The 25997-nt window shown below is 46.9% G+C and overlaps 2 protein-coding genes and 1 pseudogene across 8 annotated transcripts in view; 1 reads left to right on the top strand and 2 right to left on the bottom strand.

The window, feature by feature from the left end:
- The window catches only part of Nf2 (NF2, moesin-ezrin-radixin like (MERLIN) tumor suppressor), an 82980-nt gene extending 79208 nt beyond the window's left edge, over positions 1 to 3772 (bottom strand). For 3 of the 5 annotated variants that reach the window (XM_076938208.1, XM_034508198.2, XM_076938209.1), the window contains exon 1: positions 3183 to 3731. In XM_076938208.1, coding sequence (XP_076794323.1) covers positions 3183 to 3296 — 114 coding nt within the window. In that variant the 5' untranslated portion in view covers positions 3297 to 3731. Of the gene's footprint in view, positions 1 to 3182 lie in introns of all 5 variants that reach the window. The other 2 variants (XM_034508197.2, XM_034508196.2) reach the window with 2 other exon arrangements.
- Positions 3773 to 11622: 7850 nt separating this feature from the next.
- Nipsnap1 (nipsnap homolog 1) overlaps positions 11623 to 25997 on the top strand; it is a 34425-nt gene continuing 20050 nt past the window's right edge. Inside the window, exons 1-2 of one of the 3 annotated variants that reach the window (XM_076938206.1) lie at positions 11623 to 11640; positions 13647 to 13736. In XM_076938206.1, the coding sequence (XP_076794321.1) occupies positions 13672 to 13736 (65 nt within the window). In that variant the 5' untranslated portion in view covers positions 11623 to 11640; positions 13647 to 13671. Of the gene's footprint in view, positions 11641 to 13646; positions 13737 to 22979; positions 23138 to 25334; positions 25475 to 25997 lie in introns of those variants that run through there. The other 2 variants (XM_034509505.2, XM_076938207.1) reach the window with 2 other exon arrangements.
- On the bottom strand, positions 20641 to 21610 carry LOC117712381 (large ribosomal subunit protein eL15 pseudogene; annotated as a pseudogene).

Here is a 25997-nt window from a genome sequence, read left to right as displayed (position 1 = left end):
TACCTTCCTTTACTTTTTTTTTTTTTTTTTTTAAGAGACAAGGTATCTCACTGAACCTGGAGCTCAATGATTTAGACTGACTGCCCAGCAGCCTCCAGCACAGCTTTTACATGGGCGTTCAGGATCAAGATTCAGATACTCATACTTTCACGTGGCAAGCAGTATGTGGCCTGCACAAGCTCCCCCAAGGCCTTTTTTGTTACTCTGACCCTCTGCTCACTCTCACATCTATGGTTAGCATCCCCACACCCACCTCCTCTTCTCTTGTATGGATCATACTTTCCAGTTTATTTGCATATCTCATAGTTTTTAATGTTTTGAACATTTCAGATAATATATTTTAGTGACTCTATCTAGTGCCCTATCAAGGCTTTTATTTGGTGGGGGAGGGGCAGCACTCTATCACTGTCCTTGAGTTTTTGAGGGAAAACTTGCTATGTAACTCAAGCTAGCCTTGAACTCTCCACACTCCAGCCCTTAGCCTCCCAAATGCTAAGATTACAGACACAGACCACCAAATCTACTTCAAGTCTTACTATTTATTGTTTATAACTATTTATTGTTTGGATGATTTTAAGAAAATCTAATCCTCACAGTGTGAAAGCCTATGATGATATGTCTTCCTAGGGAGGAATGGCCTTGAATGACTCGGTTTCAGTCTTCTCTTCCAGGACCATCCAGTGGTTAAATTGTAATTGTGTCTTGTTTTCTAACATTAGTAACAATGCCCTAAGGCAAAACTTGTATAAACTAGCCTACCGAATAATGGTTACTCTGAGGGAACTGCTTCTAAGGTAAATGTCTGCTATTTATGCTTATCTAAGGTGGATTCCCTAAAAATTTCTTGCAAATTGGAAAACACACAATCCAGACTATATCCTCAAACAACTCAACCTTCTCTCACTAAAACCTAGTAATCTCAAGACTGCCTTCAGGCATGAACTTCCCCACTGTGTTTTAGGTGAGTTATTTTCTTTGAGGCAAGATTAGGACAATCTGGGTTTTGCTTGGTTTTGGGGGCCTGACTCTTGGACCGCCTGGGTGTGCTCTCTCAGGAACTCTGTTTTAAGTCCTGCCCCCCTCTACTCCTCAGGTAAAAATCTCTGAACCAGGATTCTAGAATTAGGGAAGGAGATAATGCAAGCTTTTCTCCGAGTTGTCCCATTCATTCCCCACCAAACCTAGGCCTGAGTCTTTGGTGGAAAACACAGTAGGCAGAGGCTGCAGCCTGCCTTCCCTACCATTAAATGCCAACCACCTCACAAGCCAAAGCTGGTGCAGAACAGTTAGGTCCTGAATTACCTCAGTGTAGCGCACCCTGTTCCACAAGTAATGACTGAACAGAAAAAAAGAGGTGTACCGTCCAAGTGTGCCTTCCTAGGACTTAGCCTCAGCAACAAGTAGTGGAATCTCTCTAACTCAGAGGGGAAAGCAGCACTGACAGTCCCGATTCAAAGGCCGCCTCTCACCTTACTACATTCCCATTCTTGCTGCCTTTGCAGTTCACCCTTACAACTACTTCCAAAGGTTGTTTTCAGAAGTATTTTCACCAGTTTTGGAGTAGAATTTGTCAGTGGAGCTGTGATACTGCCCTGCTTAAGTCAATCCTATGGAAGAGCAAAGCTAAGGAACGGGTTGAGTAGTTCCAACAGAACCCCAAAGACCCATAAAGCGGAAATGATTAACTATGTAACCATGTGCAGAAACAATTTGGCAACTCCTGACTACTGTCACAGCTACCAATCCTGCTGGCCATGAATCAACACTTTGGGTAGCAAGGACTAAACTGTTTGAGAGTCAGTATCATGCTGGCTAAAATAAAAGCTCAGTCTGAAGTTTAAAATCCTGAGGCACTTTGCATAAAGGAAAAAATAAAAAATTTTCCCACCTTTTAAAGAGAGGCTTTTCCCACCTTCTGTAATGTCAACCACAGGAGACTGCCTCCTGTTTCTGGTTACAAGCTTCTGACTAGCTACAAACTGAAGGGCCACAACTTGTTCTTTGGGTTAATTTAGGACTACACCTCAGAGAACTTAAGTAAAAAACACTCATGTTTACCTATTTTTTCATAGGATATTACAAAGGGCACACGATATTACAAGATCTGTTTAAATGTATAGGGTAAGGCATGTGGGAAATGGTGCAGAGTTTACATACCCACTGCTAGAACACAAGCTCAGGAGGAAGGCTCTCAGCCACATCCTTCAGGAGTTTATGGATGCTTAATTATATAGGCACTGTTGGTTAAATCATTGGCTACTGGTGATCAACTTAACCTGCACTTCCATCTTAAGGGAAGAACTGAAGTCCCAACCTTAAAGATCCTTTCTGGGAACCAGGCTGAATTCTAAAACTACTATAACTTGGCAACATCATCCAACTCATTAACACACAGAAAGAAACCTATTACTTTGGAGATTCCAAGGATTTTAAAGGCAATAGGCCAGAGAACCAAATCAAGTATATTCTAGTGTCACAGGTACCTATCTGACGGCTTTTTTGTTTGTTTTTTGAGAGTCAAATGTGTAAATGTCTGACACTTAGCAAGTGTTTGGAGTTGTGAATACAACCCAGAGATGGGGTGCATGCATAGCATACACAAGGCTGTGAAAACACACACACACACACACACACACACACACACACACACACACACACGCACGCACCACTCTTCAACTATTATCACCATGTTAGAAATAGAAACCAGGAAAAGTAAATGCAACACACTTTCCTCAAAGAGTTTTTCCCAGAAACTTAAAAGTTTGGAACAGGGAAAAGTATAAACTTCCAATGAAATTAGATGTAACTTTTAAGACCGAGGGTACACAGTGAAAAGCTCCCTGGAGTTTTAGGCGCGAGTTCTACACACTGTACACGAATTCGTTACTACGAAAGATTCCAGTGTTTTCCAGTAACAAATGAATGAAAATAACCTTCGGAAAATGTCAAAACCAAGAGACCCACTTTAAAAAACAAAAAAAACCCAACTAGCTTTAACTTGTGATCTGGCCCTAAAAAGCCCCTTCCGGTTCAAGACATTGATATATACGGAATCCCTTAAGCTTCCACCTCGACTGTCAGCGCAGCGAGGGCACCCCATGGGTAGGGGCGCGCGCCGCGGCCAGACGGCAGATATTCCGCGGCTCTCCGCTCAAAGCCCGTCGGGGCTGGCGGCCGGTTACCTCGCAGTTGAACTCCATCTCGGCGTCCATGGTGACGATCCGCACCGTGAATGTCTTGGGCTGCTTCCTCTTGAGTGAGCTGAAGCTCATGCGGGAAGCGATGGCTCCGGCCATGGCGCGGGGTACTGGCCTGGGATCCCTCACCCCTAGGCCCGCGTTCTGAGTCTATTAGCCCCCCTGGAGTAGCTGCACAGGCCTCAGGGCCACCATGGTGGCCGGCTGGCCGGCCCGAGACAGACCTAGGCTGCCTGGGTCCCCAGCGGCCAGCATGGGCCGCGAGGACCCGGCTCTGGGTCGGAAAGATGAGTTAAGGGATAGTCTCTGACGACCGGTTAGGGGATGGGATGCCGGCCGAAGCGGGCGCGGCCCGGAGCTCGGAGATTCGGGCTAGGGACGCCGGGGACGCCTCTAGACAGGAATCCTAGACGGCTGTGGGGCCGACGCCGGGCCTCTGGCGACCGACGGGGGTCGCGGGGCCGCGCAGTAGTTGGGAGTGCACACGCGCGTGCGTGTCTGTCACCAGCTCCGCTCCGCGCGCCCTCGGGAAGCGTCCCCTACCAACCCCCACCTCAGCGACCCGCCAGGTCCCCGCCCCGCCCCGCCCTCAGGACTCCCAGAACGCTACACACGGATGCACCCTAACAATGTTTTTCAAGACGCTGTGATTGGCTGGAATGCCAAAGGAAGCGGGATTTCCGCTTCGTCCCGCCTCCCCTAGGCCTACTCCACCAATTGAAAGTTACACTAAACAAGGGGCGCCGGTCTGTTTTCTGCGTTGAGTGGCTGTAGAGGCGGTCACTCCAAACGCTTTTGTTCGTAAAGCATACTCCTACTCTAGCAAGACTGGTTGAGAAGACACAGGTGGCGCCTTTCCCGGGAAACCTGTAGAGGCCAGAGCAGCACCGCACGAGGTACTGTCGCGGTCAGTGAGAGACCCCATTTACCATAATGCGTCGCCCCAGAGCATCAGTCGTATCTGGGACACCCGACCGAAATTCCTTTTTGACAATTATATGTACTGATCTGTAGTTTTCAAACTTTAAAAACACGTACGGAGGCCTCTTAAGTTGCCCCGACTTGCCTGCCTGATCTTCAGGTTCTCTTTAAGACAATTAAGATTACCACAGGATTCATGATTGTCCTTACCTTACTAAGTAGTCGAGGAATGGAAACTTGCTTATTACATATAGAAAGCTTTAGGAAGGTGTCTGACACGTGCTAGGTTGAATCCTATGAAACCGGGCTAGTAGCGGTAAAAAAAGTGAATTTTCATTTTACCCTCTGTATTTTTTTTTTTTTTTTTAATTTCCAAGCTACATACTTGTGGTACTGGAAGCTTAATGTCATCAAGTGTATAATATGGTTTGGAGAATTTCAACTTTCTGGGGAGTTATAGAATTTTTACTTGTTTAAAGATACATTTCCCAATCACTGCAGCTGTGAAGAGATACCATGACCACAGCAACTCTATTAAAGAAAACATTTAATTGGAGACTTTCTCTGTTTTACAGTTTCAGATGTTTAGTCAATTATCTCCATGGTGGGGAGCATGGTGGCTTGCATGGTACTGGAGCAGTAGCTGAGAGCTAGCTACATACTGATCTGTAGGCTTAGAAAGCAAGACAATGGGTTTGCCATGGGCTTTTGAAACTTCAAAACCCACCCCTAGTGATAGACTTCCTTCAACAAGGCCACACCTCCTAATCCTTCTAATTCTTTCAAATACGGTCACTCCTTGGTGACCAAGCATTCAAATATATGTGGGCTTATGGGGCTGTTCTTATTCAAACCACCACAATTTTTATCTTATGTATATAAATGTTTTACAGCATGTATGTACATTGCATGTAAACCTGGCACTCATGTCAGAAGAGGGTTCCAGAGCCCCTGAAACTGTACTTCAGGCAGTCGTTAGCTATCATGTAGGTGTTGGAAACTGAACCTGGGTCCTCTGCAAAAGTGACATTTAATCTCAAGCTCTAAGCCACCTTTCCAAACTTTGCAGTCTGTTTTTGAAACAGGGTCTCCCTGTGTTACTTAGGGTGTCCTAGAACCCCTGAGCTTAAGGATATCCTTTTCCTCAGCCTTTTAAATCTCTTTAAACTATAGCCCTGGTGGAGCTGGTGAAGCACACCTTTAATCCTAGCACTTGGGAAATAGAGGCAGGTGGATCTCTGTGAGTTTAAGGCCAGCCTGGTCTACAGAGTTACCAAGACAGCCAGTGCTACACAGAAAAACCCTGTCTCAGGAAAACAAACAAACAAAAACCTACGGCCCTGCCTTGACTTCTGGGTTTTTTGGGAGGGTTTGTTTTGTTTTGTTGTTGTTTAGTTTAGTTTATGTGTTGTTTTGTTTGGTGGGGATAGGGTCTCACTGTGTGGCCTTGGCTGTCCAGGAACTCAGTATGTAAACCTGGCTGGCCCTAAATTCAGAGAAGTCTACCAACCTCTATTTCCTGAGTGCTAGAACAAAGGTGCATGCCACCCCAGCATAGCTTAAGTTCTGTTTTTAACTCGTTCTCATGGTGCAATGGAGACAACTGCATGTGTTTTGACTAAACAATAAGCACTGCATAAGTGTTACCTCTGCAGCATCCTCCCTACTCTGACCCCAGCAAAACCAAGACCCAGCACGATAGCATCTCATGCTTGACCCAGATCTTGAGAGACAAAGCTAGAAATGGGACCTAGCCCTGCTCTAGCCCAGAACTGCTGGCTTTACCAGTGTGGTACACAATGTAAAGCTAACTTCTCCCTGTTGCAGCTTCAAAAATAAATAAACAAATAAATAAATAAGGTCTAGGAATGGGGTTAACAAGAACAAAGTCTAAGGATTTATAGTGTTAGCATTCTGTCTAAGCTCCACCCGATAATTACCTGGCAACAGCCAAGTAGGCCTGACCCACTATAAAAGGGGCTGCTTGCCCCCTCCTCGCTCTCTTGCTCTTCCCTTCTTGCTCCTGCTGTCCCCTAGCCCCTACCCCATTCCCTTCTCCCTTCTCTCCACTGGCTCATGGCCGACCTCTACTTCTCTCTCCCCTCTCCCCTCTCCCCTCTCCCCTCTCCCCTCTCCCCTCTCCCCTCTCCCCTCTCCCCTCTCCCCTCTCCCCTCTCCTCCCCTCTCCCCTCTCCTCCCCTCTCCCCTCTCCCCTCTCCTCCCCTCTCCTCTCTCCTCCCCTCTCCCCTTTCCTCCCCTTTCCTCCCCTCTCCTCCCCTCTCCTCCCCTCTCCTCCCCTCTCCTCCCCTCTCCTCCCCTCTCCCCTCTCCTCCCCTCTCCCCTCTCCTCCCCTCTCCCCTCTCCCCTCTCCTCCCCTCTCCCTTCTCCCCTCTCCCCTCTCCTCCCCTCTCCTCCCCTCTCCCCTCTCCCCTCTCCTCCCCTCTCCCTTCTCCCCTCTCCCCTCTCCTCCCCTCTCCCCTCTCCTCCCCTCTCCCCTCTCCCCTCTCCTCCCCTCTCCCCTCTCCCCTCTCCTCCCCCTCCCCTCTCCTCCCCTCTCCCCTCTCCTCCCCTCTCCTCCCCCTCCCCTCTCCTCCCCTCTCCCCTCTCCTCCCCCCTCCCCTCTCCTCCCCTCTCCCCTCTCCTCCCCCTCCGCCCTCCCCCCTCCTCCCTCCTCCCTCCCCTCTCCCCTCTCCTCCCCTCTCCCCTCTTCTCCCCTCTCCCCTCTCCCCTCTCCTGCCCTCTCCCCTCTCCCCTCTCCTCCCCTCTCCCCTCTCCTCCCCTCTCCCCTCTCCTCCCCTCTCCCCCCCCCCCCCCTAGCTCCTCTCCTCCCCTCTCCCCTCCCCTCCCCTAGCCCCTCTCCTCCCCTCGCCCCTCTCCCCTCTCCTCCCCTCTCCCCTCTCCTCCCCTCTCCCCTTTCCTCCCCTCTCCTCCCCTCTCCTCCCCTCTCCCCTCTCCCCTCTCCTCCCCTCTCCCCTCTCCCCTCTCCTCCCCTCTCCCCTCTCCTCCCCTCTCCCCTCTCCCCTCTCCTCCCCTCTCCTCCCCTCTCCTCCCCTCTCCTCCCCTCTCCTCCCCTCTCCTCCCCTCTCCTCCCCTCTCCTCCCCTCTCCTCCCCTCTCCTCCCCTCTCCCCTCTCCTCCCCTCTCCCCTGTCCTCCCCTCTCCTCCCCTCTCCCCTCTCCCCTCTCCTCCCCTCTCCCCTCTCCCCTCTCCTCCCCTCTCCCCTCTCCTCCCCTCTCCCCTCTCCTCCCCTCTCCCCTTTCCTCCCCTTTCCTCCCCTCTCCTCCCCTCTCCTCCCCTCTCCTCCCCTCTCCTCCCCTCTCCCCTCTCCTCCCCTCTCCCCTCTCCCCTCTCCTCCCCTCTCCCCTCTCCCCTCTCCCCTCTCCCCCCCTCTCCTCCCCTCTCCTCCCCTCTCCTCCCCTCTCCTCCCCTCTCCTCCCCTCCCTCTCCTCCTCTCTCCTCCCCTCTCCTCTTCTCTCTCTCTCTCTCTCTCTCTCTCTCTCTCTCTCTCTCTCTTTTCTCTCTGCCTTTATCTGCCTCTACTACCCTCTTAACTGCCCTCCCCAGGCCCTGAATAAACTCTCTTCTATACTATACTGTTGTGTGACTGCTCCTTCATGGAGAAGGGATGCCTCAGCATGGGTCCGCTGAGATACCTCCTTCCCCCATACCTCACCACACCTCCATAGAACATATCCCCCCCCCCACTTATCTTTTTATAAACAAATCAATAGGCTTGAAAATGTCATAATGAAACCCAGTTTTGTATACATAAAAGTTTAAGAAGCCTGCCGGGTGTGGTGGTGCACGCCTTTAATCCCAGCACTTGGGAGGCAGAGGCAGGTGGATTTCTGAGTTCGAGGCCAGCCTGGTCTACAGAGTGAGTTCCAGGACAGCCAGGACTACACAGAGAAACCCTGTCTCGAAAAACCAAAAAAAAAAAAAAAAAAAAAAAAAGTTTAAGAAGCAATACATAAGTAACATGATTGGAATTCCATAGTATTTATTACATTGTTGCTAGAGCTGTCCTTTACCACAGGTCTTGCTCTTCTACAGGAGATCCCTGGTCGACTAGGATGCACCAGCCAGGGCTGGGCAGTTGTTTACTGGACACACCAGAGAGGCTGCCACCAAAGTGATCCTGCAGGGTGCTGTGGGCTTGGCCTGGGATTACCTTCATTTTTAGTGCTTCAGTGCTTCCCTGCAGGCGGGAGAACCAGGTTGGATTCTTCCTTGGGCATCCTGCAGAGACAACAAATAACCCAGGAGCAGAGATGCTGCCAGGAAATAAGTGATCTGGAGACCGTACTGAGGAGCAGCGAAATGAAGTAGATCACACAGCGGGAGCTAAAGCATCAGGCTTGTGATGAGTAATCACTCATCTCTATAGAAGGCCTCCTAGGCGCTAGGCTCCGGGCTAATCTGCAGAATACTCGGTAAAGTTCCTGGGAAGATGTCCATGTGTAAGATAGGTCATTCTGAATCTGAAAAGTGAGAGCCAGGAATAAAAATAGATATAAAGGGGGTAGGGAGGTGGCTCAGTGATTGAGAGCACCTGATGCTCTTACACAGACCTACAAACCCAGCTCCAGGCATCTGATGCCCTCAGGCACCTGCACTCTCACAAAGGTATCAATACACACACACACACACATACACACACACATTTTATTAAAAAATAAAATGAGTGCCAGGCAGTGGTGGCGCACACCTTTAATCCCAGCACTTGGGAGGCAGAGGCAGGTGGATTTCTGAGTTTGAGGCCAGCCTGGTCTACAGAGTGAGTTCCAGGACAGCCAGGACTACACAGAGAAACCCTGTCTCGAAAAACCAAAAAAAAATTAAAAAATTAAAAATAAAATATCATTAACATAACAGATATAGCCATGTGTGTTGATGGCACACACCTTTAATTCCAGTACTCAGGAGACAGAGGCAACTGGATCTTATGAGTTCCAGGCCAGGCAGGACTACAATGAGCCTGAGCTGACAGAGGTTCGTTCACAGAGAATCCTTTCAGTGGACACTCATAGAAGAAATATGTTTGGGTAGGTTGGTGATGTTCATTTTATACTGTGCTTGCCTAGAATACACAAAGTCATGGGCCTAGAGTCAGGCAACCCAATATCCTGGTACCCAGGAAGTGAAAAGAGGAGAGTCACAAGTTCAAGGTCATCCTCAACCATGTAATGAGTTTAACACATTCCACTGCTTGTATTTCTAGTGACCTGTTTGGTTTTTGTTTAATGCCATGGTGTGGTTTACATCATTTTACAAGTAATCTATGTAAGATCCTTTAACATGGAAACCAGGTTTGATGGTTTGCACATATAATTCTATCAGTCAAAAGGCTGAGACACTAAAGATGGCAGCAACTTTTTGAGACCAGCATGTACTCTATAGCAAGAAATTGTCTCTCAGAAGGAAGCAGGAAGGGAATGTGTTAGGGAAGCCTCAGGAGAGGAGGGAGGATTTGTGGCTGGATATGAACAAATACATTGTACACATGTATAAGAAACTGTCTAAGAATAAATGTAAAAAGAGTCTTTGAAAAAGGTGCAGGGAGCCAGGTGGCCGTGGCACACATATTTAATCTCAGCACTCAGGAGGCTGAAGCAGATAAATCTCTATGAGCTCAAGAACAGCCTAATCTACAGAGGGAGTACCAGGACAGCCAAGGCTTCACAGAGAAACCTTGTCTTGAAAAAACAAAAGAAAAACAAACAGACAAATAAAAATAAAGAGGGGATCCCACATTTGAAGGCAGAGGCAGGTGGATCTTTGTGAGTTGGAGGCCAGCCTGGTCTACATAGTGAGTTCCAAGCCAGCTAGGATTACATAGTGAGACCCTTTCTTTTTTTTTTTTTTTCTTTTTCTTTTGTTTTGTTTTTTGTTTGTTTGTTTGTTTGTTTGTTTGTTTGAGACAGGGTTTCTCTGTGTAGCTGTAGCTGTCCTGGAACTCACTTGGTAGACCAGGCTGGCCTCGAACTCAGAAATCCACCTATCTGCCTCCCAAGTGCCGGGACTAAAGGCGTGTGCCACCACTGCCCAGCAAAGAGGTTATTTTTAAAGACTCAAGCAGCCAGGTGTGATGGATCACACCTTTAGTCCCAGCACTCAGGAGACAGAGGAAGGCAGATCCCTATGAATTTGAAGCCAATTTAATTTACATTGTGAGTTCTAGAAGAGCCAGAGCTACATAGTAAGACCCTGTCTCGAAAAAGAATGAGGACTGAGCAGATAGCTCAGTGGTTAAAGGGAAGAGTACTGGATGCTCTTCCAGAAGACCTGGGGTTGGTTCCCAGCACCCACATTGTATCTCACAACAGTGTATAACTCCTGTTTCGGGCCATTTAATACCCTCTTCTGGCTTCAAAGGATACCAGGCACACATGCTTGGTTCAAAGACATGGACACAGGCAAAGCATTCACACACACACAAACACACACAGTGTGTTTTCAGGACAGTTGTTTTTCAGCACAGGGTTTTTCTGTATAATTCCTGGCTGTACTGGAATTTGTTCTGTAGACCAGGCTAGCCTGGGTCTCAAGAGATCTATCTTCCTCTGCCTTCTGAGTGCTGAGATTAAAGGTGTATGCCAATACCACCATTTGGCAATAATTTTTTTTATAAAGAGAGAGAGAAAGAGAAGAGGGGGAGAGGATGGAAAGGAAAGAAGGAAGGAAGGAAGGAAGGAGAAATGGTAGCCTGAACGAACTTAAACAAAAAAAGATGTATGTGTTTCTATTTTGTGTCTGAGCCCAAGGAGACACAGAGTGTTGTAAGTCCTGAAAGTAGAGTTACAGGTGGCTGAGATCTTCCATGTGGTTGCTGGGAACCGAACCTGGATGCTGTGCCAGAGCAGCCAACACTCTTAACCCCTGAGCTACCTCTCCAGCCCATGAACTAACTCATAAAGGGATCTAGAAGTAGAAGATGAAAGAAGGCAGAGTAACATACTCCTGCTGGCCGGAAAGAAAGCAGATGTTTACATGTTAAACTACCTATGAGGCCACAGAATAAGGAATTCTGGGAGGCCTCAGGGACCCAGGAATGACCCATGGCTAAGGAAAACAGGCTCTCAGTCCTGCAGTCCTGGTTGTGAGGTTTCACAGCAATCTGAGCTCCAAGGAAAGCCGTGAGCTCCAGATGAGAACCATGGTGTGGCTGACACGCACAATGCCTGCAGCCCTGTGAAACCCGAGTAGAATTCCATGCTAAGCTCAGCCTGGGCATGGACTCTGCACACACGGATGCTGGATGAGACTAAGCATAGGTTGTTTTAAGCCACTGGATTTGTAGCAACTTGTTACATGGCAATAGGAACTTGATGTGGCCACAAAACAAAACAGATTTTAACATGTATAATCCACTGGTCTGTGGCATTCATGTAACTATTTATTGTTTTGTGAATTGCTGATTTTCTAGTCTTTAACATGGAGTGAGCTGGGTGTGGTGGTATGCCTGTAATCTCAGTACCTGAGAAGCCAAGGCCAGAGGAACCACACAAATCAAAGGAAGCTTGGTAAGACCCTGTCTCAAAAAAAAAAACCCAAACCAACGAGTTAAAAAAAATTAAATGTCGCCGGGCGGTGGTGGCGCACGCCTTTAATCCCAGCACTTGGGAGGCAGAGGCAGGTGGATTTCTGAGTTCGAGGCCAGCCTGGTCTACAGAGTGAGTTCCAGGACAGCCAGGGCTACACAGAGAAACCCTGTCTCGAAAAACCAAAAAAAAAAAAAAAAAAAAAAAAATTAAATGTCATGAATTTATCTCCATATCATTAAATATTCTATATTTTTTCTAAGGGCTACACAGAACTTGTGTCGGCAACCTTGTTTTCTTCCTAGACTTTGCTATCAGGAAACTCAGGGCTCTATGTTTGACCTCAGTATACTTTTTCTGCTCTTATTAATTTTTTTATGGTTTCCCCTAACCCTTTACTATTTATTCATTGTGCCAGTTTTATTTCTAAATCTATAAATCTCTTGCTTTAGCACTTGTTGTGTGTTGGCACATGCCTTAAGTTCCAGGACTTGAGAGGGAGAAGGCGAACTTCTGTGAGTTCAGCCAGCCTGGTCTATAGAGTGAGTTCAAGGACAGCCAGGGCTACACTGAGAAATAAAACAAACAAACAAACAAACAAAAAAGCCACTGCAAAATGTGACTTGTCACCATTTCCTGGGCACCCCAAATGGTCCTAGTCAGAGCCCATCATCCTGGTCAATATTGAATTAAAGCTTGCTTCAAATATGTCTCAAAATCTTAGAACTGATTTTTGTTTGTTTGTTTGTTTTTGTGAATCTTAGGTTTTAACAAACACTAGTAGAATCTTTGCCTAGCATGAGATTTCCTGACTTCAACTTCCAGTACTACAGAAAAATAACAACGTTGAGACACTACATCTCATTAAAGACTTTATTGCTATTTCAGTAGCAATAGTTTTTTTTTCGTTACTGTTCCTTTGCTGTTCCTAGATCCAATGTAGAATCCAATGTAACACGTAGTTATTTCTCCTTCGTCTCCTACAGCCTGTAAGACTACTACAGTCTTTCCTTGTATTTTATGAGTCAGCAGATCATTTGCCAAATGTCTCTCAGTGTGGCTTTGACTTCTATTTTCTAATGTTCTGGAATTTCATTTTGGTTTGGGAAGAGCATCTAAACAAATAGCCCACCCTGGGCTGGAATTCAATATCCCCTCCCTCAGCCCACAAAATACTAAGAAAACACACTCAGTTTTTAGATGTCCGGTAAGCTGCATTGCATTGCTTTGGGAATGGGGTGGAAAGAAAAGCCACATAAACAAAGAGGTTCTTGCTTACTAGCAACTTGAGGTTCAGGGAAGTGAGCTGACTTGTTGGAAATACCTGGTCCTGGTGATCTTTGCATGGTGGGGATGCTTTTCTGAATTGCTACTCTGAGGCATTGAGTTGGTTTTTGTTTCGTTTGAAATAGAATCTCACTTCATAACCCTGCCTGGTCTAGAACTCAGTGCAACTTACAAAGATCTGCCTGAATCTGCCTTGAGAGGGATTAAATAAAGACTTGTACCACCATGCCTGGCTAAGACTCTGAGTTTGAAAGAAAATAAGGTGCAGATAGCTTCCCTGTGAAAGAGCTGGGGTAGTGTGGTGCTTTGCATATGCTCAGCCCAGGGAGTGGCACTATTAGGAGGTGTGGCCCTGTTGGAGTAGGTGTGTCACTGTGGGCATGGGTTTTAAGACCCTCATCCTAGCTGCCAGGAGGCCAGTATTCTGGTAGCCACCTCCAGATAAAGATGTAGAACTCTCAGCTCCTCCTACACCATGCCTGCCTGGATGTTGCCATGTTCCCACCTTGATGACAATGGACTGAACCTCTGAACCTGTAAGCCAGCCCCAATTAAATGTTGTCCTTATAAGAGTTGCCTTGGTCATGGTGTCTGATCACAGCAGTAAAACCTTAACCAAGACAGGTAGAGAGAAGCATTGTTGAAAATATAGCAGTCCCTTGCTCAGCTGTAATCTGAAAATGTTAAATGTTAAATTTCAGAAATGAAAATCCATGTTCTAACTGCATGCTGTTGAGTGCTGTGAGGAAATCGTGTCCTGTCCTGCCTGCCCTACCCTGCTCACCTGGAAGGTGAATCACTTTCTTCAGCTTATCCTGACCTGGCTCTGGGCCCACAGTTGTTTAAAGGAAGCATGCTTATGGGGGAAAAGGGCCTTGTCTGCAGAAGCCACTGTCCAATTCCCAATTCACTGCTGTTTCTTTGTTACATAAATTGATACTTTGGTTTTAAGGCATTGGTCTCACTGTTTGAAACAGTCTGACCTTGAATTTGAGCTCTTTCTGCCTCGGGCTCCTAAACCCTGGGATTACGGGCATTGATTGCAGGCTGATACTTTTGGGTTTGGGCTGATATTCTATTAGTTTTCTAAGGCCACTTGTACCAAAGCATCATTAAATGTGTCACCTAGAAACACAGAAGTTTCAAGCCGGGGAAATGGCTCAGTGGGTAACATACTTGCTATACAGCATGAGGACTTGAGTTTGAATCCCAAAACCCATGTAAAAGTCAGGCAACAGTAGTGCTCAAATCTGTAATCCCAATCCTCCCTGTAGGGACACTGAGGTAAAGACAGGAGAATCCCTGAAGTTTGAGAGCCTTGGAAGATGCTTAGTGAATGGAGCACCAAACAACAAAGAGAACTGTGGCTGGTCTTTGTTACTTTGTGAGATCTTTCCCCCTATCCTTTATCCTCCCAATTTCAATTCCCAACACTAGATAGGAGAGAAACAAAGATATAGGGGAGAGAGGAAATAGGAAAATCCCTGACTCTAATTTCTCTCCTTTTGTTTCTTCTTTGACCAAGGCTACTTGTAAATCCGCCTGCCTCTGGGATTAAAGGTGTGCACCACCACTGCCCGGCTAAGGTTTTTAATTATTTTATATATAAGTATATTGTAGCTGTCTTTAGACACCCTATAAGAGGGCATCAGATCTCACTATGGATGGTTGTGAGCCACCATGTGGTTGCTGAGATTTGAACTCATGACCTCCAGAAGAGCAGTCTGTGCTCTTAATTGCTGAGCCATCTCTCCAGCCCCCACAAACATCTGTAATGAGATCTGATGCCCTCTTCTGGTGTGTCTGAAGAGAGTGACAGTGTACTCACATAAATAAAATAAATAAATCTTAAAAAAAAAAAAAAAAAAAAAAAAAAGGAAAAGAGGTTCCTTCTGTTCTGGGCCTGAGTGCTCGGCAGATGTCTCCAGGGGAGACAGCTCTCCACCCAATCTCACAAAACCCAGAGGAAGCAGTACTCCCAGGAGCTCTAACTCGAGCAGTATCTTAGGTAAAAATGAATCACCCATGGTGTCTGCTGTTAGAAGTTCTAATCCTGATGCTGGCCCCCGGACTCAGACCTTCAACAGGCCATTGACAAGGACATCAACAGCAAGAGATTGTTATCACTAATCTGAAGAAATCCCTCGTTTTGCTGTCTGAAGTGAACTCCAAAAATTGCAAAGGACTTTATTGGACTTGATTTACTATTTTACAATAGAAAAGACTGTGTACAGCTCTAGACTGTGTACAGCCCTTAAAGAAGAATGTTGCTTTTACATAGACAAGACAGGGATGGTTAAAGAGAACATGTAAAAGGTCAGAGAAGGCCTTAAGGAGAGAGAGAGAGAGAGAGAGAGAGAGATGAGATGAGAACTGGTACAAGAATTGGTTTTCAACCTCTCCATGGTTGCCAACCCTACTTCCTTCCATCTTAGGACCATTAATTGGGTTATTTTTGCTTATTTCTTTTGGTCCCTGGGCCTTAAATAGGCTAATTTTGTGAAACCACAGATAATTTGGTAGCAAAACCTATTCAGATACATTATCATAAGTTGCTATGGAGGACCACGAGACTCAAGATGAGGCCGTTACTATATCCAGGGTGTTCCCAAAACCTATCTCCACCCAACCTAAAAGAAGGGACTTCTGCCCCTAGACCAAGCAGAGAGGGGCCACCCAGAACCCCCTCTGACTGGCGATCTGAATTCTTGCTTAGGCTGCAAGGCTAAGCACTGCAAGAGAATATAAATAAAAATTAAAAATATTTTTTTGGGTTCCCTGAGGGACAAGCCTGATTGCATAGGGGTTGATGTCAAAAGTATCCCCTCTCCAGGAAAAAGACATCAGGATGGGTATGGTCCTCATGCCTCACTGGACAACAACAGGAGAACTAGAGCCATTACAAGGTCCCCTTTAATTACTGGAGGTCAGGCCTCTATCCCCGCCTCCGAAAGATTAGAATCACCACAGCCCTTCTATACTTGGAGAAGGGAGGAGATGTCAGGGGCAGCCCTGCTTATACACTGAGGGCCTAAAATCAGCCATAGGCCTAAAATCAGCAATAGGCCTGAACATACACACCTGCTAACACTAAGTCTTGGGTCTCTGTGGAAAAACACTGAAACAGATGGGTATAAGCTATTGTAAACAGGCAGCTTTGGTGGAAATTTACCAGCCTGAGTAGTCATAGACATTGTAGATAGGTAGCCTTGGCGGATAGTACCAACTTAGATAAGGACAAGTGAATCATAGGCAGAGTCATAGTGACCTGTCCCCTGAACCTTCACTCAGCCGATAGATACCCTGTTCTGGAAGATATCTATACTCCCCTGAACACCTACACTCCTGTGTGTCATCCCCTTCCCCACATCCTGCCTTTTTGTGTTTATAACCCCTGTGTGAAAAAGTAAAAATTACGATTTGATAAAAAAAAAAAAAAAAAAAAAAAGAAAAAAGAAAGAAAGAAAGAAAGAAGGAAAATAAAAAGAAATACTATTTCCAAATACCACATTTCATGGTACTGGGGTTGAGAGAGCCATATCTCTTCTGTAGGGATGTATCAGCCAGTATGACTGAGGTCTCTCTAGGAGCCATTTTTATGCCAGGATAGCTAGGGAGGTTTGGGGAAATCATATTTAACAAGGATGCTTCCTTAAACGTCACAATTTAAAACTTCGTGTTCCAAGGCCTGTTTCCCTCTATAAAAATGGATGCAAAGGCAAAGTAAACTGCTCTCACATCACTCTTAAATCTACACAGCTATCTTGCTATGTTGTTGTCTGTGATGGTGCTGTATGCCTTTGCAACTGTATCTGTGTCCATGGGTCACATGGGTTGTTCAAACTTTATCTAATTTGCTTTATCACATCCAATACTTACTCTGCTCATGCTCATATGATGCTATCTAGTTAATATTAAGTGAATGGCCAAAAGACAGCTCAGTAGTCACAAAAAGCAGTTGCTAGAGTCCAAACTGCAGCAACAGACTCACTCAGGAGAGACAAGATGCTAGCATGCATTTCCAGGCTAAAGTGGTGCCACCTTGTGGCAATATTTTGTAAGCACAGTTGTAAATCATTCCAGACCAGTAGCTTTGAAACTGTTCAATGCCTGAAATAAATTTGGGGGAGTGTTTGTATTATTTACCACTTGCATACAAAAATGGATTTGATTAATAACATGCTTCTGTAAATTCTATGTTAAAGTAACACCATTCATATTTCCATATGATGTCTAGGACCACAGGGCTGGGACTTGGTCATATGTCTCATGCCCCAGCAGAGACAAAAGCTTTTGAGTCACTTTCCCTCCAGTTTGGGATCCCATAGGAACTGGAGAATACAGTTCTTTGAGAGCAGTTGGGCCTGAGCATAAAAGCCCATCAATAGGGAGCTGGTGACAGAGCCACAGCTGGATAATTTGTCTCTTTGCTCTTCTGCAGCCTGTTCAGTGATGATCTATTTGTCCCAGGGAATGGATGGTGGCAGGTTCGTCCATATTTTACACTTATGAACCTGCCTTCTCCTCTCTGCCCAGTGCTGCTCATCTGTCTCTGTCCCTGGCTCCTCTCATTTCATTTCATGAGTGGACAGCAGGCCTTGGCAAAGAGTTATGAAGGTTGATTCTAAGAGGGTGGTTTTGGAAAGAAATAAAGAGAGGAGGAAGAGGGAGGGAGGGAGGGAGGGAAAGAGGGAGGGAGGTTAAGAGCATAGGACTGTTCCCTGCAGAGGGGGAAGGGATGGTTGGGAGATGAGAGAGAGAGAGACAGAGAGAGACAGAGAGAGACAGAGAGCTTATATTTGGGGTTGGGCAGGAGGGGACTTCAGAAAGCAGGGCATGATGGGAAGGTAGATGGAGAAGGCATGAGACAGGAGGAATTTGAAGTCCTGGGGAAGTTTGCTTATAGAATATACATTGAGGAGACAGGGGTAAAGTTCTTGCTTCTTTTTGGTTTTTCGAGACAGGGTTTCTCTGTGTAGCCTTGGATATCCTGGAACTTACTCTGTAGACCAGGCTGGCCTTGAACTCAGAAATCCGCCTGCCTTTGCCTCCCAAGTGCTGGGATTAAAGGCATGCGCCACCACTGCCCTGCCTTGCTTCATATTCTTGTTGTCTGGGTTCTGCCTTCATCGTGAGCTTGAGAAACTGAGTCCAATCCAAATCACCAAGCTGGACCTCCTTTGAGATCTAACTGTAGTAACCAGCTTCCAATATGCCCTTGGCCTTTTTGGATGTTGGCACTCACATATTTGGTACTAAGAGTTGAACCTACAATCTTTGTATCCTAGGCAAGTGTTCAACTGGTGAGCCATATCCTCAACCCTTTTAACTTTTTTTACTTTGAGATATGGTCTCACTAAATTGTGCAAGCCAGTCTCAAACTCACTCTGTGGCCCAGACATCCTGTGCACTTAAGATCCTCTCAACTCAGCCACCTCATAGCTGGAATTACAGCTGTGGTGGTTTGTATGTGCTTGGCCTAGGGCATGGCACCATTAGGAAGTGTGGCCTTGTTGGAGTAGGTGTGTCACTATGCATGTGGGCTTTAAGACCCTCATCCTAGCTGCCTAGGAGCCTGTTTTTTCCTGTTTGCTTCCGGAACAAGATGTAGAACTCGGCTCCTCCTATACCATGCCTGTCTGGATGCTGCCATGCTCCTGCCTTGATGATAATGGACTAAACCTCTGAACCTGTAAGCCCCAATTAAATGTTGTCCTTTATAAGAGTCGCCTTGGCTGGGCGGTGGTGTCGCATACCTTTGATCCCAGCACTTGGGAGGCAGAGGCAGGTGGATTTCTGAGTTCAAGGCCAGCCTGGTCTACAGAGTGAGTTCCAGGACAGCCAGGGCTACACAGAGAAACCCTGTCTCGAAAAACAAAAACAAAAACAAACAAACAAACAAACAAAACCAAAAAAAAAAAAAAAAGAAAAAAGAAAGAAAGAAAGAAAAGTCATTACTAAAGTAACTTCACCTTCCTGCTTTCTTGGGACTGAGTGGGTTCCTGGGACAAGGAACTTTTTGTATTAAAACGGAGACATTCCAATATAAACTAGATTGTGTCATTGTTCTTCTAACTAAGGGTAGATGCAAGGGTGTTGAAGCTACCTCTCTAGTTAACTGCCACCTATCATGGTTCATGTGAGTTTGTTGTCCATTGCTGTAACAAAATAATTGGAGTTCAGTAATTGAAAAAGCAAAGAAATTCATTTATTGTAGTTCTGAACACTGGAAAGCTCAAGGTTGAGGGGCTGCCTCTGAGAGGTCTGTCTTGCTAGGCAGGGTCCCACAGAGTCATGAGTTGATACAGGGCAACAACATATAGCAAGAAAAAGCCAAGACAGCCAAATTTGTTTCATGTTTCTGGGGATAGATTCCAGGCCTTACTCATGAGCTACACCCTAGTATTACAACACAGCAATGTCATAACTAACTGCTTCCTCAGTAACTCACTAATAAACGAAAAGAATGCCGACCCACTGACTGTAATTCCCACTCTGTGTGGCTGCAATGCAAGGATTTACAGCTGGCATAACCAACTTCCAGAGTGCTTCAAACTGTGAGTCTGGCTAGCTAGGTCTCATCTAAGCTCTTGAGACACCAAAGGTTGGCTGAACAAGTCCTATCTGTACCTCTTGGCAGCCAAGGCCTGGTGGAAAAGACAAATATCCAATCACTGCTGACGGAAACCTCCAGGTCAGAGATGTTAGCCATGCCCCCAGTCCCTCCCTCCATCAACTAGGCTACTGGCAAGTGAATCCCAAGGGTCTTCTAGTCTATGCTTCCCCAACACTGGGGTTACAACCAACCTCCCCTGCTGTGGTATGCTGGGAATGGAACTAAGGTCTTTGGGTTTATACTAACTGAGCTATCCCCATCCCAACTAACAGAGATACTCCTGCCTGAGCCTCCCAAGTGCTGGGATTAAAGGCGTGCGCTACCACTGCCCTACTCTGCTTTTTGATTCTTTAAGGAAGGACAGATCCCATTACATGCCAACAGCAATGTCTCCATTTGGTGGTCCTCTGTCTAAACATCTGGGTTTTTCCTGAGTGGCAGTGGACCAGGGACCCTGTGGAGATCACACTTCTAACATGAAGAGACTCTCCAGGTCCTGTAGTGTCTCTGTCGCCCTTTGTGTGCTCCACTTTGCACTCATAGAACAGGAGCGACAGGCTGGCAGCCTGCCGTCTGGCTAAGTCCTCAACACTGACTTTCACTGCATTTATTTCCATGGTTTCACCTACTGGGACAACTGATTCTGGTTCTGTTTATCACATTGATACACAGTTTCCTTTGTAAATAAATCACACAAAATAATGTGTGTTCATTGTAACATCTTAAGAAAACTCAAAGGGAGGCTGGAGAGATGGGTCAGCATTAAATGCATTGGCTGCTCTTGGAAAGGACCTACGTTTGGTTTCCAGCACCCTCATCGTGGCTCACAACCATCTGTAACTTTACTTCCAGGGGACATGATACCTCTTCTCAATCTCCTCGGGCACTACATACATGTGGTACACATATGTACATTCATGCATGTACACATACATATAAAATTAAAAGTTTTTTAGTTTAAAAAACCTCAGGGGAAAAAGAATCACAGTTCAGCTTAGTTGCCTTTCTTTTCTTTTTTCTTTTTTTTTTGACTGTCCTAAATTGTTTATTGGATATGAATTGTACAAATGTCATGTGTATTAGTGGTTACGGTGGAGCTGGAAAATATCGTGCTTTCTCCAGGCTGCACAGAGAGAACTGCCAATAGTGTGGTGGAACTTGTGGCCCTTTCCAAGGCCACGGCTCTTTTGGCCAGCACATGTCAGCCCACGCATCTCTCTGTGCTTGTGGACCAGTTTGGTGATCCACTGAGTGTCAGGATGTCTTCTGATAGCTTTATGGAATGGATCAATGAGGATAACATCAAGAAATGTATATGTGGAATCTTCACCAACCCAGTAGGAATTCAGGACTCTCAAAGCCCCACAATGGCGCCCAGCTTTCTCCTCAGCAACAGACTGAAGGATTCAGGCAAATTTCAGCTGGTTAACACCATGGTGGACAAGCTTACTGTAAGTTGCCTGTCCAGGAACTAAGCATTTGCGACCACCACAGCGGACACGATTCCTGTAAATGACATAACCTTGCTTAGCCCTGTATCCCAGTCTGCGTGCTTTATCAGTCTGGGTGGGGCGGAGAGCCCTGTGCAGTGCAGAGAGCTGGCAGCATTGCCAGCAGTGGACCCTCAGAAGAAAGCACATCACGTTGGACTGCTTCTTCCTCCATAGCTTCTGGATGCATTTGTATGCACCCATCTTGGCTCACCTGATGGCTGCCACCAGAGGGAAGGAAGAAGCCTTTCTCCCTCCATTGTCTCTCTACTGCTGTGATAATATTGCCACGATAAAGGCAATATTTGAAGAGTTTATTGTGGGCTTACATAAGTTCCAAGAGGCTTAGAGTCCATGACCAACATAGCGGGAGGCATGGCAGCAGGTAAGGCCGGCACAGTGCTGCAGCAGTAGCTGAGAGCTCACATCTTGATCCACAAGCAGAGGCAGAGAGAGGTAAGTGGAAATGACTGTGGGCTTTTGAAACCTCAAAATCTGTGCTTGATGACAGCCCTTCAAACAAGGCCACAGCTTCTAATCCTTCTCAGATAGTTCCTCCAGCTGGACACCAAGTATTTAAACATATGAGCCTAAAATGGTCACTCTTATCCAAACTACCAGGTAGTTTACATTTAAATTATTGGGATGGGGATAGCTCAGTTAGTATAAACCCAAAGACCTTAGTTCAATTCCCAGCATACCACAGCAGGGGAGGTTGGTTGTAACCCCAGTGTTGGGGAAGCATAGACTAGAAGACCCTTGGGATTCACTTGCCAGTAGCCTAGTTGATGGAGGGAGGGACTGGGGGCATGGCTAACATCTTTGACCTGGAGGTTTCCGTCAGCAGTGATTGGATATTTGTCTTTTCCACCAGGTCTTGGCTGCCAAGAGGTACAGATAGGACTTGTTCAGCCAACCTTTGGTGTCTCAAGAGCTTAGATGAGACCTAGCTAGCCAGACTCACAGTTTGAAGCACTCTGGAAGTTGGTTATGCCAGCTGTAAATCCTTGCATTGCAGCCACACAGAGTGGGAATTACAGTCAGTGGGTTGGCATTCTTTTTGTTGGTGTGTCTCTGTCCCTAGGCCCCAGGGAGACATTACTGTTTGCGTGGGCTGAGAAAGTAAATATAGGGGCCCCAGATGAATAGATGGTAGAGATTGGTTTTTTGGTTTGTTGTTTTTTTAATTCTGTAGCCTCTTGTCTCAGCACCATCAAACTCAGGCTTTGAGAGAGAGAGCATCCTGCTTGCTCAGAGCCTTGTCCATCATCTTAAATGGCTGAAGAGACAGTTCAGGCTTTAAAAGCTCTTGGAGGAGACCTGAGTTTGGATTCCAGCACCCATTAAAGTGCCTCAAAACCTCCTTTAAAACTCCAGCTCCAGGATATTACAGGCCTCTGGCCTCCACAAGCCACAAGCACAATATCTCTCTCTCTCTCTCTATCTCTCTCTCTCACACACACACACACACACACACACACACACACACACACACACACGAGATTTTAAAAATTGTTATAGAGTTTGTTTTTTTGATGAGATAAATATTGTCTGTTGATGCCCTGACCCAGAAGAACACAAGATGTAGACAGAACACTTGCCTAGCCACGTGTGAGGTCCCGGGTTCCACCTCCAGTGCCCAAGGAGGAAAGGAAGTCACAAGCACACATAATGTGTGAACAATTTCAGGGGTATAAAGACTGTCTTTAGTTTATCCTCTGAATGCCCAGGACATTTGACGCCTGCAATTATCGAGATAAATTCCCAGGTTCAGAGGGGGAAGGTCATTCAAGAGAACTGAGCCAGTTAGCTGCAGAGTTTCAAGAGCTCTCAGGTGTGGGTTTGGATTGCGCATCTGTAGATTTGGGGGAACTCTCACCTGGTTGTGTTTGAAAGGAAGGCTGGTGAGGGGAGGGCGTGGTTTTCTCTAGTCCTGCCTCCGCTACTGTGCTGGGGCGTGGCCTTCCTCCAACCTGCTCCGGTCCAACATGGCTCCGCGGTTGTGCATCATCTCTGCAGCGGCACGGCGGCTGCTCCTGAAGCCGGGACCCCGTGCTGGGGACCTCGCGGTTGCGGGTGCTGTGCGGTGAGAGGCCGACGGGGCTGACCGCGTGCTCGGAACAGGGGCAGGGTAGGGGGGCTGGAATGAAAAGAAGAGACTCCCGGGTTTGGAATTCAGGGGTTAGAGACAGAGCTGCCAGGATGTAGGCCTGAGGGGAGGCTGAGAAAGAAAGGGGAAGATGTAAATGTATGGGGAGAGCTTTGCTTTTTAAACAGGTTCATACTACTTGTGATTCGACCTCGGAATCCTCTTGCCTCCGCCTCCTAGATAGTACTGGTGTGCACAACCATGCCTACCTGGGCAGGTTCTTTGTCCTGTTTGGGACTTGGATCTGTGCTGAGAATAAAAAATGAGGTGAGTGGGAGGGACAGGTCTTGAGCCCTGGAGCCGCTACGAAGGCAGAAGATAGTGTCAGCCTTTTGCCTGGCCTTTGTGATTGAGCACGCGCTGGGGGCTTCTGAGCCACCACCCCAGGAAGTTTTAGAAGGAAGGAGAGGAGGACTGGGGTACGGTGGGAATGGTCAACAGAATGAGGTGGGAGCTGTTGAAGGTCAGTGCCCGTGCCATGCGGAGGTATCTCTCCATGATGCACTCTGCACTTTGTACCACCGCTGGTGGCCTCCTGGGAGAGTGGCTCAACTCTAGCTTTGGAGGGCTTGGCTTCCCCTGACTGGCTCTGGTCTGCTCCTCCCTCCTCGATGCCACGCCTGGTGCTACCCCCATCTCTGCACTTATCACCCGGAGCACTTCTGACCCTATGCTTTTCTCTAGTCTCCTATTTCCCCAGCCCCACACCCTCACATGGGGTGTGCAAAGAGCGTTAGCTAGAGCAGTGAGAACACCTGCCCCCACACCTGTGGAAGGGGAGCTGCGTTATTCTTGCCCCAGTCTGAGGGTGTAGCCGTGGAGTTCCATTAGATCGCTGGGCACGGGGACTTTTGGGAAGCTCAGAGAGAGGAGTTGAAACTTGTGCCCTTCACCTCCTGCTGGATAATGAGGGAGAAGCCCGACACTGGGAAATGAGCCTGGAGTGTACCTTGTAAACTCAACCTTTTCTGGAGGGATGACCTTGGGTAGGAGGAGAAAACAGGATGTGTGTGATAAGATTGTTTTCTGTTGCTACGAAAAGAACTCAGGAGCTCAGGTATGCTAGGCTAGTGCTCTCTCTACCAAGTAAACCATATGTCCAGCCCTCATTGGATTGTGAGGCTTAAAGAGACCATGCTTGTGTTACCCATTGCCCAAGCTTATGCCTCAAGCAATTTCTGTCATTGTGAGAATTGAGTAAATAATCTTTTATAACATTAAAAAAATGTTTAAACCTGGTAGTGGTGCACACCTTTAATTCAAGCACTTTGGAGGCAAGGCTCTCAGATCTTCCAGTTCAAAGCCAGTCTGGTCTACAAAGAGAGTTCCAGGATAGCCAGGGCTACACAGAGAAACCCTGTCTCAAAAACAAAACAAACAAACAAACAAAAAATATTTTGGGCCAGGTGTGGCAGCATACACCTTTTTTTAAAAAAAATTATTTTATGTATATATGAGTACACTGTAGCTGTCTTCAGACACACCAGAAGAGGGCATTGGATCCCATTACAGATGGTTTTGAGCCACTATGTGGTTGCTGGGAATTGAACTCAGAACCTCTGGAAGAGCAGTCAGTGCTCTTAACCTCTGAGCCATCTCTCCAGCCCTAGCATATACCTTTAATTCCAGTATTTAAGAGGCAGAGGCAGGAGGATCTCTGAGTTGGAAGCTTTCATAGTGCTACATATCCAGCTCCAGGACAGTTAGGACTACATAGAAAGATAAGCAAACAAAAATTATTCTGGAGACTAGAGACAGTTCCGCACTTCTGGGCACTGGTTCTTTAAGAGTACCGGGGTTGATTCCCAGCTCACACACATGCTGGCTCACAGCTGTCTATTACTCTACTTCCAAGGGATCTGGTTCCCTCTTCCGGCCTGGTGCCTCATAGGCACCAGGTGTGTACATGCAAGTGAACATGTGTATTCGTGTGTGTGTGTGTGTGTGTACATGCAAGTGAACAAGTGTATTCGTGTGTGTGTGTGTGTGTGTGTGTGTGTGTGTGTGTGTGTACATGTCCTATGGCATATGTGTGGAGGTCACCTTGTGGCTCCCAGACATCTAACTCAGATTGTCAGGCTTGGCAGTCAGTGCCTTTACACTAGCCCAAGATCATCTGGTTTTTTCTTTAAAGAATTTTATTTTACTTTATGTGTGTGTAGAGGGGAGAGAGAATGAGAATCTGCGCATGAATGCAGGTGCCCACTCAGGATAGAAGATGGAGTGGAATCCCCTGGCACTGAGCTCCAGGCAGTTACGAGCTGCTCTACCGATGTAAGTGCTGGGAACCAAACTCAGGTCCTCGTCTTAACCACCAAGCCAGGCGTGCAGCCCACAAGGTCATCTTTTATGAGACCATGTTTCCTACATGAAGACACTGAGGCAGAGAAAGGAACAGAGAGTTAAGTGGTAGCTCTTTTATGTGTCAGACACCCAGAGGCCACAAGGATGGGGGAGGGGCTAGAGGCAGCCTGTTGCTTCTGATTTGGCAATCCTGAGAGTTGATGGTGAGCCTCGGTTTCCTTCTGTGTAGAATGGGCATGGCGATCCCTGCTATGCACTTTCCCCAGGATTGCTGTGAAGACCTGAACACTGACCAAGCCCAGTAGTGACTTGCATGGCTTTATGCTCTGGTCCTACCCTGAGACCTGAGACCACCCCTTCTTGCTGACCTTTAGCCTGCTCCCTGTCTTTCTGGAGTCACTCCTGGGGTCAGCAGTAATACTTTCAGCCTCAGATATGTGGGGTAAAGAGACTGCATGGTAAGCCCTTTACATGATGAGCCATCTGGCTGGCC

Source organism: Arvicanthis niloticus, chromosome 7 (genome assembly GCF_011762505.2).
Source record: "Arvicanthis niloticus isolate mArvNil1 chromosome 7, mArvNil1.pat.X, whole genome shotgun sequence".
NCBI classification, from domain to species: domain Eukaryota; kingdom Metazoa; phylum Chordata; class Mammalia; order Rodentia; family Muridae; genus Arvicanthis; species Arvicanthis niloticus.
This window is presented reverse-complemented; position numbering and strand designations above follow the sequence as displayed.